Here is a 17,222-nt window from a genome sequence, read left to right as displayed (position 1 = left end):
TTCCAACACCCCTCCCCACCACTGTCCACACATCTTCCCGTGCCGGGTTCCTCCTCTCCTTCCAACACCCCTCCCCACCACTGTCCACACATCTTGCCGACCACACCCTGGATGGGCCACCCTCCCTAAATGCAGCATCCAACCTGTCAGAAGAATAGTTTTTCTTTGAAGCAAACTGTCTCAACGATAGAGAGGAAAATAAATCTCGCCCAGTTACTCATCTTCCATATACCTGTAATCCAGGTACCCTAGGAAGCAGGTGATCTTACACCCCTGTACACATTCATGCTGTGAAAAGTTGGACATCGAGTTGCTGTTTTTTGAGACGGAGTCTCACTCTGTCCCTCAGGTGGAGTACAGCGGTGCAATCTCGGCTCACTGCAACCTCTGCCTCCTAGGTTCAAACGATTCTCCTGCCTCAGCCTCCCAGTTAGCTGGGATTACAGGCATGGACCACGATGCCTAGCTAATTTTTGTATTTTTAGTAGAGATGGGGTTCCCCCATGTTGGCCAGGCTGGTCTTGAACTCCTGACCTCAGATGATCCACCCGCCTTGGCTTCCTTTGGATTACAGGCGTGAGCCACTGTGCCTGACCCTGAGTTGCTTTTAACTTTCTACTATTAATTTGCAGAGCAGAAATAACTGACTGAAAATAAACTAGAAACACATGCAAAAAACAGGGGAAAGAACCCTACAGAATTCAGACAACAGAAGAAAATGCTAGAGATACATATAAGATTCTAAATATACTTCTTGGTTGGGCACGGTGGCTCATGCCTGTAGTCCCAGCGCTCTGGGAGGCTGAGGTGGGTGGATCACTTGAGGTCAGGAGTTTGAGACTAGCCTGGCCAACATGGTAAACCCCATCTCTACTAAAAACACAAAAATTGGCTGGATGTCGTGGTGCTTGCCTGTAATCCTAGCTACTTGGGAGGCTGAGGCAGGAGAAACTCTTGAGCTTGGAAGGCAGAGGTTACAGTGAGCCAAGACTGTACCATGACACTCTAGTCTGGGCAGCAGAGCAAGACATCATCTCTAAATAAATAAATAAATAAACAAACAAACAAACAAACAAATAAATCTACTTCCTGATATATTCAAAATACCAATACTTAAACAACTCATCACTGAAGAGCTCATTTTTGGCCAAAGTCATCTTGATCAGCTGTTTTTAACCAAACTGCTTTCAGTCAAACATTCAGGGGCAGCCTGGACTGCTCTCCTACTTGGACACCTACTTGGACACCAGGAGTTTGAGACCAGTCTGGGCAACAGAGCAAAACCCCGTCTCTACAAAAAATACCAAATTAGCCAGGTGTGGTGGAACGCACCTGCAGTCCCAGCTACTCAGGAGGCTGAGCAGCCTGGACTGCTTTCCTACTTGGATCCTATCCTGTCCTTCTGAGTTCAGCCTGATGAACCCTCCTCCCCCTACCACCTTCCCTAACTGGCAGACAACAACCTCTACTGCCCACCTTAGCACCCCACACTACGATTTGCAATCTGCAGCTGGGATGCGAGGGGAGAGGCCTGTGGCTCTGTCATCTCTGACACATGGCCGGCACTGAACCAGTTTCCAATAAGCAAATGTTTAAAGTGATACAACAAGAAAAAAATTATATTTTTAATAACACCTTTACAATAGTCTTGATTTGGTATCCCACAATGCTACCTCAGACCTGACTGCTTTCATATTTAATGGAGTCTTCTATACCCTCCTTAAATTCTTCACAAAATAAAATTGCAGGAGCAGGGAGTTACATGAAATAGAATGGCAAAAGGTTGACAGCTGGCTGGCCACACTGGCACATGCCTGTAGCCCCAGCACTTTGGGAAGCCGAGGCAGGCGGATTGGTTGAGCCCAGGAGTTTGAGACCAGCCTGGGCAACAGAGCAAAACCCCATCTCTACAAAAAATACCAAATTAGCCAGGTGTGGTGGAACGCACCTGCAGTCCCAGTTACTCGGGAGGCTGAGGCAGGAGAATCATTCGAGCCTGGGAGGCAGAGGTTACAGTGAGCTGAGATCACACCACCGCACTCCAGCCTGGGTGACAGAGAGTGACCCTGCCTCAAAAAAAATAAGAAAATTGTTGACAGCTATAGAAGCGGGGAGATGCATAGATGGATAGGTGGGAGTTCATTTTACTTGTCTCTCTACTTTTGTACACGTTAAAAATGATCACAATAAAAAGTTTTTCAAGGGCAATTCAATTTTCCCAAAGGAACTCATGCTATTTTATCTTAGTCATCAACTTTTCAGAAAAAGAATCCGATAAAGATTAAACTTACAATTGACAGCATCCCAAATTCACATTGGTATTTAATGTACATTTAATGTATACGCAGTTCACTCGGTTCTGTGAATCTATTTTGTGTCCCGTTTTCTTATTTATCATTTCTCAAACAGATTTCCAGAGTCCTCACCCTTCTCATTTCTATTACCTATAAGGGTGAGGGGGGTACACATAAAATAACAGCAAAGGGCTTCAATACTGGGTGTACTCCTACTGGGTACAAGGTGTCATGCTGGGTACTATCCCAGTGTTTTTTTTTTTTTATACAGAGTCTCACTCTGTCACCCAGGCTAGAGTGCAGTGGTGGAAACAGCACCGCAGCCTCAACCTGTCGGGCTCAAGCAGTCTTCCTGCCTCAGCCTCCAGCTGCTGGGTGCAAACGATCTTCCTGCCTCAGCCTCCAGCTGCCAGGCTCAAGCGATCTTCCTGCCTCAGCCTCCAGAGTAGCTGGGACTACAGATGTGTGCCATTATGCTGGCTAATTTTTAAAATTTTTGTAGAAACAGGGTCTCCCCATGTTGCCCAGGCTGGTCTCAAACTCCTGAGCTCAAGCAATCCTCCTCAAGTGCTGGGATCATAGGCCTGAGCCATTGTGCCTGGCCCTATTCCAATCTTTATAGAAAGAAAATTCACATGACATGAACACATTCTTGCTGTCAAAAATTTTAATGACACAGATAAATCAAAATTCACCCATGAACATAATCCCTCGAAACCTTCCCCTCTCCAGAGGTAACCATGGTGATCAACTGGGTATGGTTCTTTTCAGATATATTTGAGCATATAAGGATGCAGTGGTTCATGCCTGTAATCCCAACACTGTGGGAGGCCGAGGTGGGAGGATGGTTCAAGCCCAGGAGGTAGAGGCTACAGTGAGTTATGATCACACCACTGTACTCCAGCCTGGGTGGCAGAGCAAGATCCTGTCTCAAAAAAAAGAGTCAGGCCGGGCGCGGTGGCTCAAGCCTGTAATCCCAGCACTTTGGGAGGCCGAGACGGGCGAATCACGAGGTCAGGAGATCGAGACCATCTTGGCTAACACGGTGAAACCCCGTCTCTACTAAAAAATACAAAAACTAGCCGGGCGAGGTGGCGGGCGCCTGTAGTCCCAGCTACTCGGGAGGCTGAGGCAGGAGAATGGCGTAAACCCGGGAGGCGGAGCTTGCAGTGAACTGAGATCCGGCAACTGCACTCCAGCCTGGACAACAGAGCCAGACTCCGTCTCAAAAAAAAAAAAAAAAAAAAAAAAAAAAAAAAAGAGTCAAAGCCCACAACTTCCCCACGTTTCACATGCCTACATATAAGAGACATTAGGCAGTGGGGAGGGAGAGTAGCGTGTACACAGGTCCAGTGGCAGGAAGGAAAACCACAGAGCTGAGGAAATAAAAGACCAGCAGAGTAGCTGGAGAGCAGTCAGCAGGGGCCAGGGCTGGCAGGCCATGCAGGTGGTGGGAAAGCATGGAAGAGACCCAATTCAAAAGGGTCTGCGGTACGTGGGGGTGTGAGGGGATGCATGTGGGCGTCCACGGACATGCAAGGGGACACTACCAGCTTTGTGCTTTGAAAAGATGGCTCTGGGCCAGATGAGGTGTCTCATGCCTGTAATCCCAGCACTTTGGGAGGCCAAGGCCGGTCGAATGTTTGAGCCCAGGAGTTTAAGGACAGCCTGGGCAATATAGTGAAACCCTGTGTCTAACAACATACAAAAATCACCCAGGCATGATGATGCACACCTGTAGTCCCAGCTATTCAGGAGGCTGAGGTGGGAGGATCAACTGAACTCAGGCTGAGGTTGCAGTGAGCCGTGATCATACCACTGTAATCCAGCCTGGGCAACAGAGTGAGACCCTGTTGAAAAAAAAAAAGACTGTTCTGGCTGAGGGGATGAATGAATGAAGTTAAACGGTTACATGGCATAGAAGCTGGGAGAGGAAACCTGGGCGCAGCACACAACGAATGATATCAAACTGGGGAGCAGGCTGTGAGTACTTCGAAGAGTAAAGGGCCTAGACAGAGGAGATGACGGGGTGGGGGGTGGGGCGCCCAGGAAGGCGGGAGGAAACAAGATGCCCCGAGCCCAGGGAGAAGGTATGTTAACCACGTGGTATGCTACTGAGACGTCATCAGAAGGAGCCAGAAAACCACCCGGCGCACTTAACTACACGAAGGTCTCTGGTCCAGTGGCGCGATGGAGAGGGAAGCCAACCTGGAGAGGTTTGAGGAGACGTGGAGAGGGAGAAGGCCTGGAGAGGTGTACCACTGGACAAAGCGGGCTGTTGAGGAGGAGAAGGAGGAAGTACTAGCAAGAGGGGACTGTGGGATCAAATAAAGGTCTGCAAAGAATCTAGGGAAGGGGAACAGCGTCCACGAGCATGAATTTGGCAGTTCTGACCAAGGGCACGAGGGCCTTGCCCAAAGTGTGTTTGGTCTTTTTGGCAGGGGTCTCGCTAGAGTGCAGAGCGATGCATCAGGTGATCAAAGCTTCAGGCTTTAGACACTAATTATCACTAGCACTGATGGAAGCCACTGCACTTCACATGCATCACTTCATTTATGAGAGAGACACTCTCAGATTGAGAAGATGAGGTAAGTAACTTAGCCACGCCTGGAAATGACAGTCAAAGACCAAACCACCAAAAGCCAGGGCTCCTCACGTGTTGTCCAAGGATCACCCACATCAGACTCCTCTGTGTACTTGTGAAAAGTACAGACCCTTCCAGACCGGTCTGACCAACACAGAGAAACCCCATCTCTACTAAAAATACAAAATGAGCTGGGCGTGGTGGCACATGCCTGTAATCCCAGCTACTCTGGAGGCTGAGGCAGGAGAATGGCTTGAATCCAGGAGGCGGAGGTTGTGGTGAGCCAAGATCGCACCATTGCACTCCAGCCTGGGCAACAAGAGCAAAACTCCGTTTAAAAAAAAAAAAAAAAAAAAAAAAGTACAGACCCTTGGGCCCAGCCCTGAGCCACTAAATTAGAGTTTGGGGTTTGGGGTTTTTCAGAAGTATGCAGGGGCTTTTAGTGCCCACCACAAACCAGGCATCACTGCAGAAGCTGCAATCCCTCGCAACCAACACCTGTGTACCAAGTGCACATTCCCAAGTATGTGGGTGGCCACTGCGTCTCATCTCCAAACCGACCTTCATGGCCGGCTCATGTTACTGCAGCATTTCCACCCGGCCAGTTGGCACCAAGGAAGGCTTCCTCTGTAGGGGGCGCTGGAGAGACACTGGAGGAGCCGGGACTTTGCTTTCCTATTCCAGCTTCCTCTGGCTCTTCCTTCCATGCATTAATTTCTTTTTTTAATTTCTGTTTTTTAGAGTCCGAGGGTCTCACTATATTACCCAGGCTGGATTCGAACTCCCGGGCTCAAGTAATCGTCCTGCCTTGGCCTCCCAAGTAGCTGAGATTACAAGTGGGATTACATGGGCAGATCCTTTCTTTTTAATTTTTTGGGTGGCCAGCAACATGCAGTACCTCCCCATGGTGGCTTCTCCTGGCCCCCTGTCCCAGTGAGTTTCATTACAGCAGCCCCTCAGCAAACTTCCTGGCCACCCAGCAGGCCACAGCTACGTCCTCTCCAGGAAGGTGTGGATCTTGGTTCTGGCTGAGGCTTCTCCAGAGCTGCTTGCTCCTGAAGGCTGACTTTGTGTCAGCCCTAGGGACAGTGGCTACCCCCTTGAGCTGCTACTCCTGAATTCTTGAGTATTCTCTTTTACTCCTTAGTAGGCAATCCTGTTATTATTATTATTTTTTTTTAGAGACAGGGTCTCACTCTGTCACCTAGGCTGGAGTGCAGTGGCGCTATCACATCTCACTGCAGCCTTGACCTCCTTCCTGGGCTCAAGTGATCCTCCCATCTCAGCCTCCTGCATAGCTGGGATTACAGGTATGAGCCACCATGCCCAGCCCCCAAACCTGTTATAATTAATAATTCTTTATAGTAAATTTTCCCTCTTCAAGTCACTGTGTGTGTTCTGACTCCTGATTGGACCTTGACTGATATATGCTACATCAGGCCACACAATGCAGATGTTAGACAAGGCAGGAAAGAACCAAATTTGGGGACGTAGGAAGACATCTGGCATGTGTTGTAGACGAAAGAAAGGTAACAAAACAGCGTGCACATTATATACACACATGCTCTAAATTGTTAAAAATCTTATCTGTGGGGGCACAATTAAGTGTGTTTAGCCTTATGATATGGTCTGGCTGTGCCCCTACTCACATCTCATCTTGAACTGTAGCTCCCATAATTCCCACCTATTGTGGGAGGGACCCAGTGGGAGATAATGGAATCATGGGGCGGTTTCCCCCATACTGTTCTCATGGTAGTGAATAAGTCTCACGAGATCTGATGGTTTTATAAGGGGAAACCCCTTTCTCTTGGTTCTCATTCCCTCATCTGCTGCCATATAAGATGTGCCTTTCACCTTCTGCCATGATTGTGAGGCCTCCCCAGCCACGTGGAACTGTGAGTCAATTAAACCTCTTTTTCTTGATAAGTTGCCCAGTCTCGGGTATGTCTTTATCAGCAGCGTGAAAACGGACTAATGCACTTTATATATTTATGTATTTTTTTTTTTTACAGTAAGACAGTATTACTTTTGTAATTTAAAAACAGATGCACCTTTTACTAAATCTAATACTTAAAAAATATGCCAACTGACCAACAGGTGTTTTCTGGCCCCAGGATTATGAGGCTGACGTTCTGTGTTCCCTGAGAAATGATTTACAGAAATGTTTCCCTGAGCCCGAGCAACTCTGGGGCTGCTGATAAAGCAATTATTGGTTGTCCACTCGATGCCTGGCTCTCCTTGTCACTTCTCAAATGTGAACCACCTCTTAGGAAACCGAAAACTTTTCCCTACCTTTGCTATAACATGCTGAATTCTCTCATTGTGATAATCAAATAGATATATGTCCACACACTCATTCACCCAACAGATCTTTCCTGGTGGGCCACTGTGGGCCAGGTCTTTCCCCAAGCACTGGGACTAGGGAGACCCTATCCTACCCCTACCTCTATTGCTTAAGCCCAGGAGTTCAAGACCAGCCTAGCTAGCATAGCAAAAAAAAAAAAAACAGCACCTTGTACTTTAAAAACAACCTAATATCCAGAAGCAATTGACTGTGGAATAACTTGTTTTCTTTTCTTTTTTTTTTTTTTTTTGAGATGGGGTTTAACTCTGTCACTCAGGCTGGAGTACAATGGCACAATCTCAGCTCACTGCAGCCCTTGCCTCCAGGGCTCAAGCGATCCTCCCACCTCAGCCTCAATAGTAGCTAGGACCACAGGCACATGCCACCATGCCTGGCTACTTTTTTGTATTCTGGTAGAGATGGGATGTCCATTTTTTGTAGAGAGTGTCTCACTATGTTGCCCAACCTGGTCTCAAACTCCTAAGCTCAAAAGATCTACCTGCCTTGGCCTCCCAAAGTACTTGGATTACAGGAGTGAACCACCACACCCAGCCTTATTTTCTTGAGACAGGGTCTTACTCTGTCACCCAGACTGGAGTACAATGGTGCAATCACGGCTTGCTGCAACCTTGACCTTCCAAGCTCAAGTGATCCTCCCACCTTGCCCCCTTCTGAATAGGTGGGACTATAGGCGTGCACCCCCTTGCCTGGCTACTGTTTTTATTTTTACATTTTGTAGAGATGAGGTCTCCCTGTGTTGCCCAGGCTGCTTTCAAATTCTTGAGCTCAAGGGATCCTCCAGCCTTGGTCTCCTAAAGAGCTGGCGTGAGCCACCACACCTGGACCCTCATTTTCAATAAAAAATAAACTTCAATTATATTCCTAGTTAAAATCACAGTGCTACAGCCTGAAGGGGCAATGGGTATGTTTTCCTAAAAATAAGCAATATTCATTAAGAAAAGATGTTCTTATATTTTATGAAAATTGTGGGATTTGTTTGTTTGTTTGTTTTACCTTTTTGTTGCATCCGCTGTGGTATAGGAGGGGAGCCTGGAAACTCATCTTGATCAGAAATATTTTCATCATCTTCACTGTCCACCTCATGTAACAATGGCACCTTTTGTTATAAAAGACAAAGGAGGAAAGAAATGAGAAATGTCCTTCAAACAAATTCCAACGTCTTCTTTCAAACCTTCCCCACTGAGATCTCCCTCCATGGGCACTTCAGCTACTTTCCTTAGTGACACACAAAACGGCTACATCAGGTAGGGCTGGATGACACTTTCAGGCCCTCAGGAAAAGCTTGGGGGGCAAAGGCAACACCGTTCAAGTTATGCTAAGGCCACTAAGAGCTCCACACCCCAGCCATGTTGCCAGGGCAGCTTCCCTTCCTCATCCCTGCCAGGGACCACCCAATACCACTCCACGCTGGCACTGACACCATGTTACTAATTTCCCCCCACCCCTTTTTTTTGAGACAGGATCTCCCTCTGTCACCCAAGCTGGAGCACAGTGGTGTGATCACAGCTCACTGCAACCTTGACTTCCCACATGCAAGCGATCCTCCCACTTCAGTCCCTGGAGTAGCTGGGACCACAGGCATGCACCACCACACCCAGTTAATTTTTTTTTATTTTTTGTACAGACAGGGTCTCCTTTTGTTGCCCAGGCTGGTCTCAAACTCCTGGGCCCATGCAATCCTCCTGCCTCAGCCTCCCGAAGTGCAGGGATTACAGACGACAGCCACTGCACCCAGGCTGTGTTAATAATTTCTATGTGGGACAAGCAGTGCTGACCTCCCCTGGGAGGACTCTCACTGAAGCCTGCTATGTTCACCAATTATGTAAGTCCACTGCAAATTTCATTTACTGAGGGACTCCCCTCTACTGTCTGAGAGTAGCTCCTACATAGGTAACCATTCATGTTAGCTATATAGGAGCTACTGAAATTTTGTTTCATCCCAACATGGCAGGGACACAGAGTTGTCCTTTAGAGAGGGCCATGGGCCAGGAATGGGACCTGCTGCTGAGGAGGAGGAGACATTCCCATTGGCAGGAGCCTGAGGGTAGAAACAGAGGCTGCCAAGGAGGAAGAGAAAGAACAGTGAAACAGGTTTTTCTTTTTCTTTTTTTAAGACATGGTCTCACCCTGTCACCCAGGCTGGAATGCAGTGGCGCAGTCATGGCTCGCAGCAGCCTTTACCTCCTGGGCTCAAGCAATCCTCCACCTCAGCCTCCCAAGCAGCTAGGACTACAATCGCATGCCACCATACCCAGCTAATTTTTAAATTTTTTGTAGAGATGGGGTCTCAGTATGTTGTCCAGGCTGGTCTCGAACTTCTGGCCTCAAGCGATCCTCCTGCCTCAGCCTCCCAAAGGGCTGGGATTACAGGTATGTAGTAAACTTTCCCTCTTCAAGTCACTGTGTGTGTTCTGACTCCTGATTGGACCTTGACTGATATATGCTACATCAGGCCACACAATGCAGATGTTAGACAAGGCAAGAGAGAACCAAATTTGGGGACATAGAAAGACATTTGGCATGTGTTGTGAGACGAAAGAAAGGTAACAAAACAGCGTGCACATTATATACATACATGCTCTAAATTGTTAAAAATCTTATCTGTGGGGGCACAATTAAGTGTGTTTAGCCTTATGATATGGTCTGACTGTGCACTCAGCCTGAACCAGGGGTTATGTGGTGAACTGTGACTGGCGCTGTCTGGGTGGGCTGCCCTTTGGCTCTCCTGATTCTTCAGTAAAATCTTGCTTTTGTGATCAGTTTGGCTTAGCTGGGCTGCACTGCAGGCAATGGAAGGGCTGTCCCTGGGGCTGACAAGGAGGTGGTGGCAGGGACCAGCAAGATGCCCATGAGAAGGGGCATTTCAGAGTAAGAGCTAAGGCTGCTAGGTCCACCTGTCTCTGTGGACATGGTTCCAAGGTGACCTGGCTCAAGAGAAGCAAACAGGTCACCCAAGCTACTCATCATTTGAAGAAAGAAAAAGTAAATGACCTCGCACTTTTTTTAAAAATAGAGACAGGATCTCACTATGGTGTCCAGGCCAGTCTTGAACTCCTGTCCTCAAATGATCCTCCCACCTCCACCTCCCAAAGTGGTGGGATTACAGGCATGAGCCACTGCCCATGGCCGACCTCAAGCTTTTTTATCTCCCAGGAACAAACTTCCTTGTTTAACCTGTCAAAAATATATTAAGTGACTCACTATTCTCAAGGAAATGTGAAATGGATAAGATGACTTAAAAAGTATTTGGGGTCAGGCGTGGTGGCTCACGGATCCCAGCACTTTGGGAGGCCGAGGTGAGCAGATGATCTGAGGTTGGGAGTTCAAGACTAGCCTGACCAACATGGAGAAACCTCGTCTCTACTAAAAGTACAAAATTAGCTGGGCGTGGTGGCGCATGCCTGTAACCCCAGCTACTCAGGAGGCTGAGGCAGGAGAATTGCTTGAACCCAGGAGGCGGAGGTTGCAGTGAGCCAAGATGGCGCCATTGTACTCTAGCCTGGGCAATAAGAGGGAAACTCTGCCTCCCTCTCCCTACAAAAAAGCGTTAAGAAGACGCCCAATATGGACAACTGTTTGGCAGTATCTACTGGTACTAAAGCTGATGGTACATATGCCCTATGACCATACACATGCCATTCCTCACTATACACCCACCAGAAATACACAAATATGTACATCAAGGGACACATCCCCAAATGTTCACAGCAGCACTATTCCTAAGAGTCCCAAACTGGAACCAATCAAGTCTCTGTCATCAGTAAAATGAATAACTGAGTGGCACGGTTGCACAGTAAAATACACAGCAATGAGAACGAACCAGCCCCTGCTATACACAATAACTGAAGACTCCCAAACTCCAAATAATGCATACCGTCCAATTAAATGCATGTAAAATTTCAGAATAGGTAAAGCTAATCTCAGATTATTTTTAAAGATTAAAGCTAATCTTGGCAATGGTTAACTCTGTGGGAAGTAGTAAGTGGCTAAGAAGAAGGGGGATTTCTAGGGTACAAGTAATTTTTTTTTAATCTGAGTGGTGGCTACTTTTTGAAAATTTATCGAAATGTACACTTATGATTTATTCACTTCTTGTGCATGTTTTATATATCAATAAGTAAGTCTACTAAAAACATACCTTCATAAAGAATTTGTGATACTTTATACAAACATACTTTAAAAGGCTTGGCTGGGCGCAATGGCTCACGCCGGTAATCCCAGCACTTTGGGAGGATCACCTGAGGTCAGGAGTTCGAGACCATCCTGGCCAACATGGTGAAACCCAGTCTCTACTAAAAATACAAAAATTTGCTGGGCATGGTGGCGGGCACCTGTAGTCCCAGCTACTCGGGAGGCTGAGGCAGGACAATCACTTGAACCCAGGAGGCAGAGGTTGCAGTGAACCAAGACTGTACTACTGCATTCCAGCCTGGGTGACAGAGCAAGACTCTGTCTCAAAAGAAATAAACAACAAAAAATTATACATATATATATGTGCAGTACTCTAGTTGTTTACTTAAACTTATAGTAAAAGAATAAAAACACAAACTTCCAGGATGCACTCCAAATCTAAGAAAAGATGGGTTTTCAAGGAGGGAGTGGGGTTAGAGGACAAGGCAACATCAACCCTAATGGCAACATTTTATTGTTTATTATTTTCTACTTTTCACATTTTAAAATTTAAAACTTTTCCTACTACACATGGCTCCTAAAACCACCCTAACAGACTTGCCTAAAAAAACAAAATAACTGTCCTTCTAACTAGGAAAGAGTCTCTGTAGGTCACTGTATCTCTTTCTTCCAAGGGAAATATTGTAGCAAGCTTTCCCTCTAGAATAGTGGAGTGATATGACTCTATGTGTAACATCGGTCCAAAATAATCAGCTGGCAAGTGTGCGGGTGAGGAGCAGTGGAACTGACTGTGAGCCCTGCAGAGCTCGATAGAAGCACCTCCCTCCCGGGGGCTCTGGGCAGTGTCTGCCTATTCCAGAGCTCCTTGCTATGAGAAACCTAATTCTATGTGTGAAAGTCTGTATATGTGGGAAAATGATGGTGAGTTCATTAAACAGCCACATAAGGATCCCTCAAAATAAGCTCCTGAAGACCATTTAAAACATATTTTAGGGCCAGATGCGTTGGCTTACACATGTAATCCCAACACTTTGGGAGCCCGAAGCAAGAGGATTGCTTAAGCCCAGGAGTTCAAGACCAGTCTGGCTAACATAACAAGACCCTGGCCCTGTAGAAAATAAATAAATAAAATGCCAGTTGTGGTGCCACGTGCCTATAACCCTGGATACTCGGGAGGCTGAGGTGGAAGGATGACTTGAGCCCAGGAGGAGGTGGCTATAATGAGCTATGATCATGCCACTGCACTCCAGCCTGGAGACGGTGAGACCCCATCTCAATTAAAAAAAAAAAAAAGTGTTTTAATATAGTAGAGGCTAATCAATATACATATAATCAATACTGGTGTAGCTTAATGCTGCCAGTCTATATGTTCGGACACTATGAATAACACATTATAATGATGGCGAAAAAAAGAAAAAGGGGCTGGGCACAGTGGCTCACACCTGTAATCCTGGTACTTTGAAAGGCTGAGGCAGGCAGATCACTTGAGTCAGGAGTTCGAGACCAGCCTAGGCAACATGGGGAAACCCTGTCTCTACAAAAAACACAAAAAATAGCCAGGTATGGCGGTGTGTGTCTGTAGTCCCAGCTACTTGGGAGGCTGAAGTGGGAGGATCACTTGAATCCAGGAAGTTGAGGCTGCAATGAGCCATAATGGTGCCACTGCCCTCCAACCTGGGGGACAGGGCAAGAAGACCCTGTCTCAAAAAAGAAAAAGAAAAAGAAAAGAAAGAAAGAAAGAAAAAGATAAAGGAAAAAGGGATATGTGCTATATCTTGCCATTAAGGAAATATCATTATGTAGTTTCCAAAATCCTGGGAAGCAGTTTAAAAATTGGGATTCGCAGAGCAGCTGGCAGTGGAGAAGTATGTTTCCTTGAATCTCTCTGTGTGCAGTTCCCTGATGTGTGGCAGGGCAATGAAGGAAATTCCTCACCGAGTCAGTGGGGGTCAGCTAACATAAATCCACACAGGAGTTAGAAACAGGGGAGCACTCATAGTAAGCACTCAAAGCACGTCAGCTCCCATTGAGAGATGCATGACGATCTTCCCCGTCACGCACAAATTTAAAGAAAGGGTGCAGTGTGCAAAATGATACTATAAAAGTGATAGGAAATTTAGCTTCCAAGGTCAAAAAAAAGAATAAGATTGCTAAGCTTTGAATGGAAGTCCACATTAAGAATATGAAGATGTTCATCTTTGTTTTTGCAAGCTAAAGGAAAGAAGTTTATGTTTTAATCTAACCAAATAGAAATGAGGCTGGACACGTTTAAAAAATAAGCCCCAAAGCCAATGCTATCAAATGCAGAATAGAGAGAAGAAATCCTTAGCAATGCACTAATTTACCAAAAGTTAATGTCAGGGTGAATGTCAAGAAGAAAACTGGGAACATAGAAAACACCTGATTTCTGTGTGGCACAGCGTACAGGTCATCACCGTGGCCTCCTTTGTCCTCCTGGGCACTGACATCCCCCAGTTCCTTGCAGCTGGATGACAGCTGAGTTTCAATGTCCTCTTCTTCCCCATAGCCCAGTGTTTCAAAGGATGGCAAAGAAGATCTTCTTCCCATCTCACTCTGCCAATTTGGACTGTGTTAGAACATTCATGAGGAAAACAAACAAAAAGTCATTTAACACTTGACATTGATATATGTCATGTATTACACACACTGCCTCCAAGTCCTTACCATAAATGTGTGATAGTACAAAGTACACAGAAGCTAAAAGATTAAATTTTCCACCGTTCCATCTCTTTGTACACTCAGCATATCCTTCTAATTTCTGTTTTTAGAGTTACTGCATACATATACAATTTGCCTTGTTATGAATAAGGGTTTTTTTGTTTTGTTTTGTTTTTGTTTGTCTGTCTGTCTTTTGAGATAGGGTCTCACTCTGTCTCCCAGGCTGGAGTGCGGTGGTGCAAACATGGTTCACTGCAGCCTCAGCCTCCCTGGACCCAGGTGATTCTCCAACCTCAGCCTCCCAATAGCTGGGACTAACCATGCCCAGCTAATTTTTGTATTTTTTGTAGAGACAGGGTTTTACCATGTTGTCCAGACTGGTCTCGAACTCCTTGGCTCAAGGGATCCGCCCGCCTCAACCTTCTAAAGTGCTAGGATTACAGGCATGAGCCACTGAGCCCAGCCTGTTGTTGTTGTTGTTGTTGTTGTTATTATTATTATTTTGAGATGGAGTCTCACTCTGTCACCCAGAGTGGAGCACAGTAGCGCAATATTTGGCTTACTGCAACCCCAGCCTCCCAGGTTCAAGCGATTCTCCTGCCTCAGCCTCCTGAGTAGCTGGGATTACAGGCACTTGCCACCATGCATGGCTAATTTTTCTATTTTTAGTAGAGATGGAGTTTCACCATCTTGGCCAGGATGGTCTCAAACTCCTGACCTCAAATGATCCGCCCACCTTGGCCTCCCAAAGTGCTGGGATTACAGGCATGAGCCACCGTGCCTGGCGCCAGCCTGCTAATTTTTATATATATATATTTTTTTTAATTGAGACAGGGTATCATTCTGCCTGGAATGCAGAGGTGCAATCTCAGCTCACTGCAACATCCACCTCCCCAGCTCAAGTGATCCTCCCACCTCAGCCTCCCGAGTAGCTGGGACTACAGATGTACTCCACCATACTCAGCTAATTTTTTGTTTGTTTGTTTGTTTGTATTTTCAGTAGAGAAGGGGTTTGGCCATGTTGCCCAGATTAGTCTCAGACTCCAGAGCTGAAGCGATCCACCTACCTCAACCTCCCAAAGTGGTGGGATTACAGGTATGATCCACTGTCCCCAACCTATTAATAAGTTTTTAAGTCAACATTTTAAAAGGTAAGAATCCAGTAGATATGCCAGCTTAACCATCCATTTTCCTTGCTTAGGTGGGTTTTTTTTTCCTTCACTTTCCACTGCTGTAGATAACCCTGTAATAAACATCTGTGTGTAGATAACCTCTACTGTATTTAGGGTTACTCCTATAAAACAAACTGCCATAGAGTAAATTTTTTTTTTCTTTTTTTGAGATGAAGTCTCGCTGTGTCACCCAGGCTGGAGTGTGGTGGTGCGATCTCAGTGCACTGCCACCTCCGCCTCCCAGGTTCAAGTGATTCTCCTGCCTCAGCCTCCCAAGTAGCTGGGTCTACAGGCACTTGCCACCATGCCTAGCTAATTTTTGTATTTTTAGTAGAGATGGGGGGGGTCTCACCACACTGGCCAGACTGGTCTTGAACTCCCGACCTCAAGTGATCTGCCTGCCTCAGCCTCAAAAAGTGCTGGGATTACAGGCTTGAGCCACCATGCCCAGCCCATACAGTAAATTCTTGAGTCAAATGGTGTGAACATTTTGTGTCTACATACATACTGCACAAAATCATTTCTCCAAGCTACAAATACACTAGTAATAATTTTCTAAAACTTGCCAAAACAACTTAAAACCCACTGTCTAAATTTGCATTTGTTACTGAGACTGAATGTTTTTCCATATACTTGTGTTCAGGTCCTTTGTCTATTTTACTTCTGGTATGTCCATTCCAATTTGTTTTTTTCATTTTGTGTGTGTGTGTGTGTGTGTGTGTGTGTGTGTGTGTGTGTTTGAGACAGGGTCTCACTCTGTCATCCAGGCTGGAGTGAAGTGACAAGATCATAGCTCACTGCAACTTTGACGTCCTGGGCTCCAGTGATCCTCCTGCCTCAGCCTCCCAAGTAGCTGGGACTACAGGTAAGCAACTCCCATGCCAGGATGATTTTTGTATTTTTTGTAGAGATGGGTGTCTCACTTTATTGCCCAGGCTGGTCTCGAACTCCTGATCTTAAGCAGTCCTCCCACCTCAGTCTCTCAAAGTGCTGGGATTACAGGTGTGAACCACCATACTTGGCTTTCATTCCAATTTGAAATTACTAAAATTAATCTACTAAAATTAAAATCCTGACTTTGCTTTTACTGTAAGTGTTTTTTCTGTTCTATTAATATTATTTTGGTTTTATAAATTTCTTAAACATAGAAGTGATTAAAAAGGTTTTTCTTACCTTCTAAATTCTAATTCTAAAGTCTTATTAAAGACTTATTCTAAGGTCTTATTTGCGTGTCTATATAGTATAATCCTTCATTCATTAGGAATTTATTTTGGTGTATGACTTAGGCAAGGCTCAAAGCTGATTTCTAATATTGCTAATCAATGTAGCACCGAATCCTTTCCTTCCCCTTTGAGCTGTGGGACAGACTTTATTAAAGATTCAGTATGCTTGTAGAAACACTAGGTTCACCTCAGGGCATTCCTGGGCACCTCTGTATCACTCAACTAGTCCTATACTGCTCTTGCTACTTTATCTATACATTTTAAAATATGACAGGGTCGGACACAATGGTTTTTTATTGCATCAATTGAGGGGTAGCTGTTGCGGTGTTCGTGGTTAAAATACAATTGCTGGGCTCTGACTGGGTTGCTTTTTGGTCTCTTGTTTTTGGGGTTTGGCAAGGGTACATTTACCTACATTGATGGAAAAGTCAGAGATGGGAAGGATTGCAGATTTAAACGGAAACAGTTCTTGAAATTGAGCGTATGTGCGTGCGTGAGCGTGGCTCACACCTATAATCCCAGCACTTTGAGAGGCCAAGGAGAGAGGATTTCTTGAAGCCAGAAGTCGAAGACCAGCCTGGCAACATCAGGAAACCTTGTCTCTACAAAAAAAAGTAAAAATTAGCCTGGGCTGGGCACACCTGTAATCCCAGCACTTTGGGAGGCCAAAGTGGGCAGATTGCTTGAGGTCAGGAGTTCAAGACCAGCCTGGCCAACATGGCGAAACCCCATCTCTACTAAAAATACAAAAATTAGCCAGGTGTGGTGGCGTGC

The 17,222-nt window shown here is 45.8% G+C and overlaps 1 protein-coding gene across 1 annotated transcript in view; it reads right to left on the bottom strand.

Moving 5' to 3' along the window:
- CEP89 (centrosomal protein 89kDa) overlaps positions 1-17,222 on the bottom strand; it is a 96,944-nt gene that overhangs the window by 64,063 nt on the left and 15,659 nt on the right. Inside the window, exons 4-5 of the mRNA XM_011995279.1 lie at positions 13,775-13,961; positions 8,237-8,339 (exon numbers count right to left, since the gene is read on the bottom strand). Coding sequence (XP_011850669.1) covers positions 8,237-8,339; positions 13,775-13,961 — 290 coding nt within the window. The remainder of the gene's footprint in view (positions 1-8,236; positions 8,340-13,774; positions 13,962-17,222) is intronic.

Source organism: Mandrillus leucophaeus, unplaced genomic scaffold (assembly GCF_000951045.1).
Source record: "Mandrillus leucophaeus isolate KB7577 unplaced genomic scaffold, Mleu.le_1.0 Scaffold48, whole genome shotgun sequence".
NCBI classification, from domain to species: Eukaryota; Metazoa; Chordata; class Mammalia; order Primates; family Cercopithecidae; genus Mandrillus; species Mandrillus leucophaeus.
The sequence above is the reverse complement of the archived record's forward strand: the minus strand, read 5'-3'. Positions and strand labels throughout refer to the sequence as shown.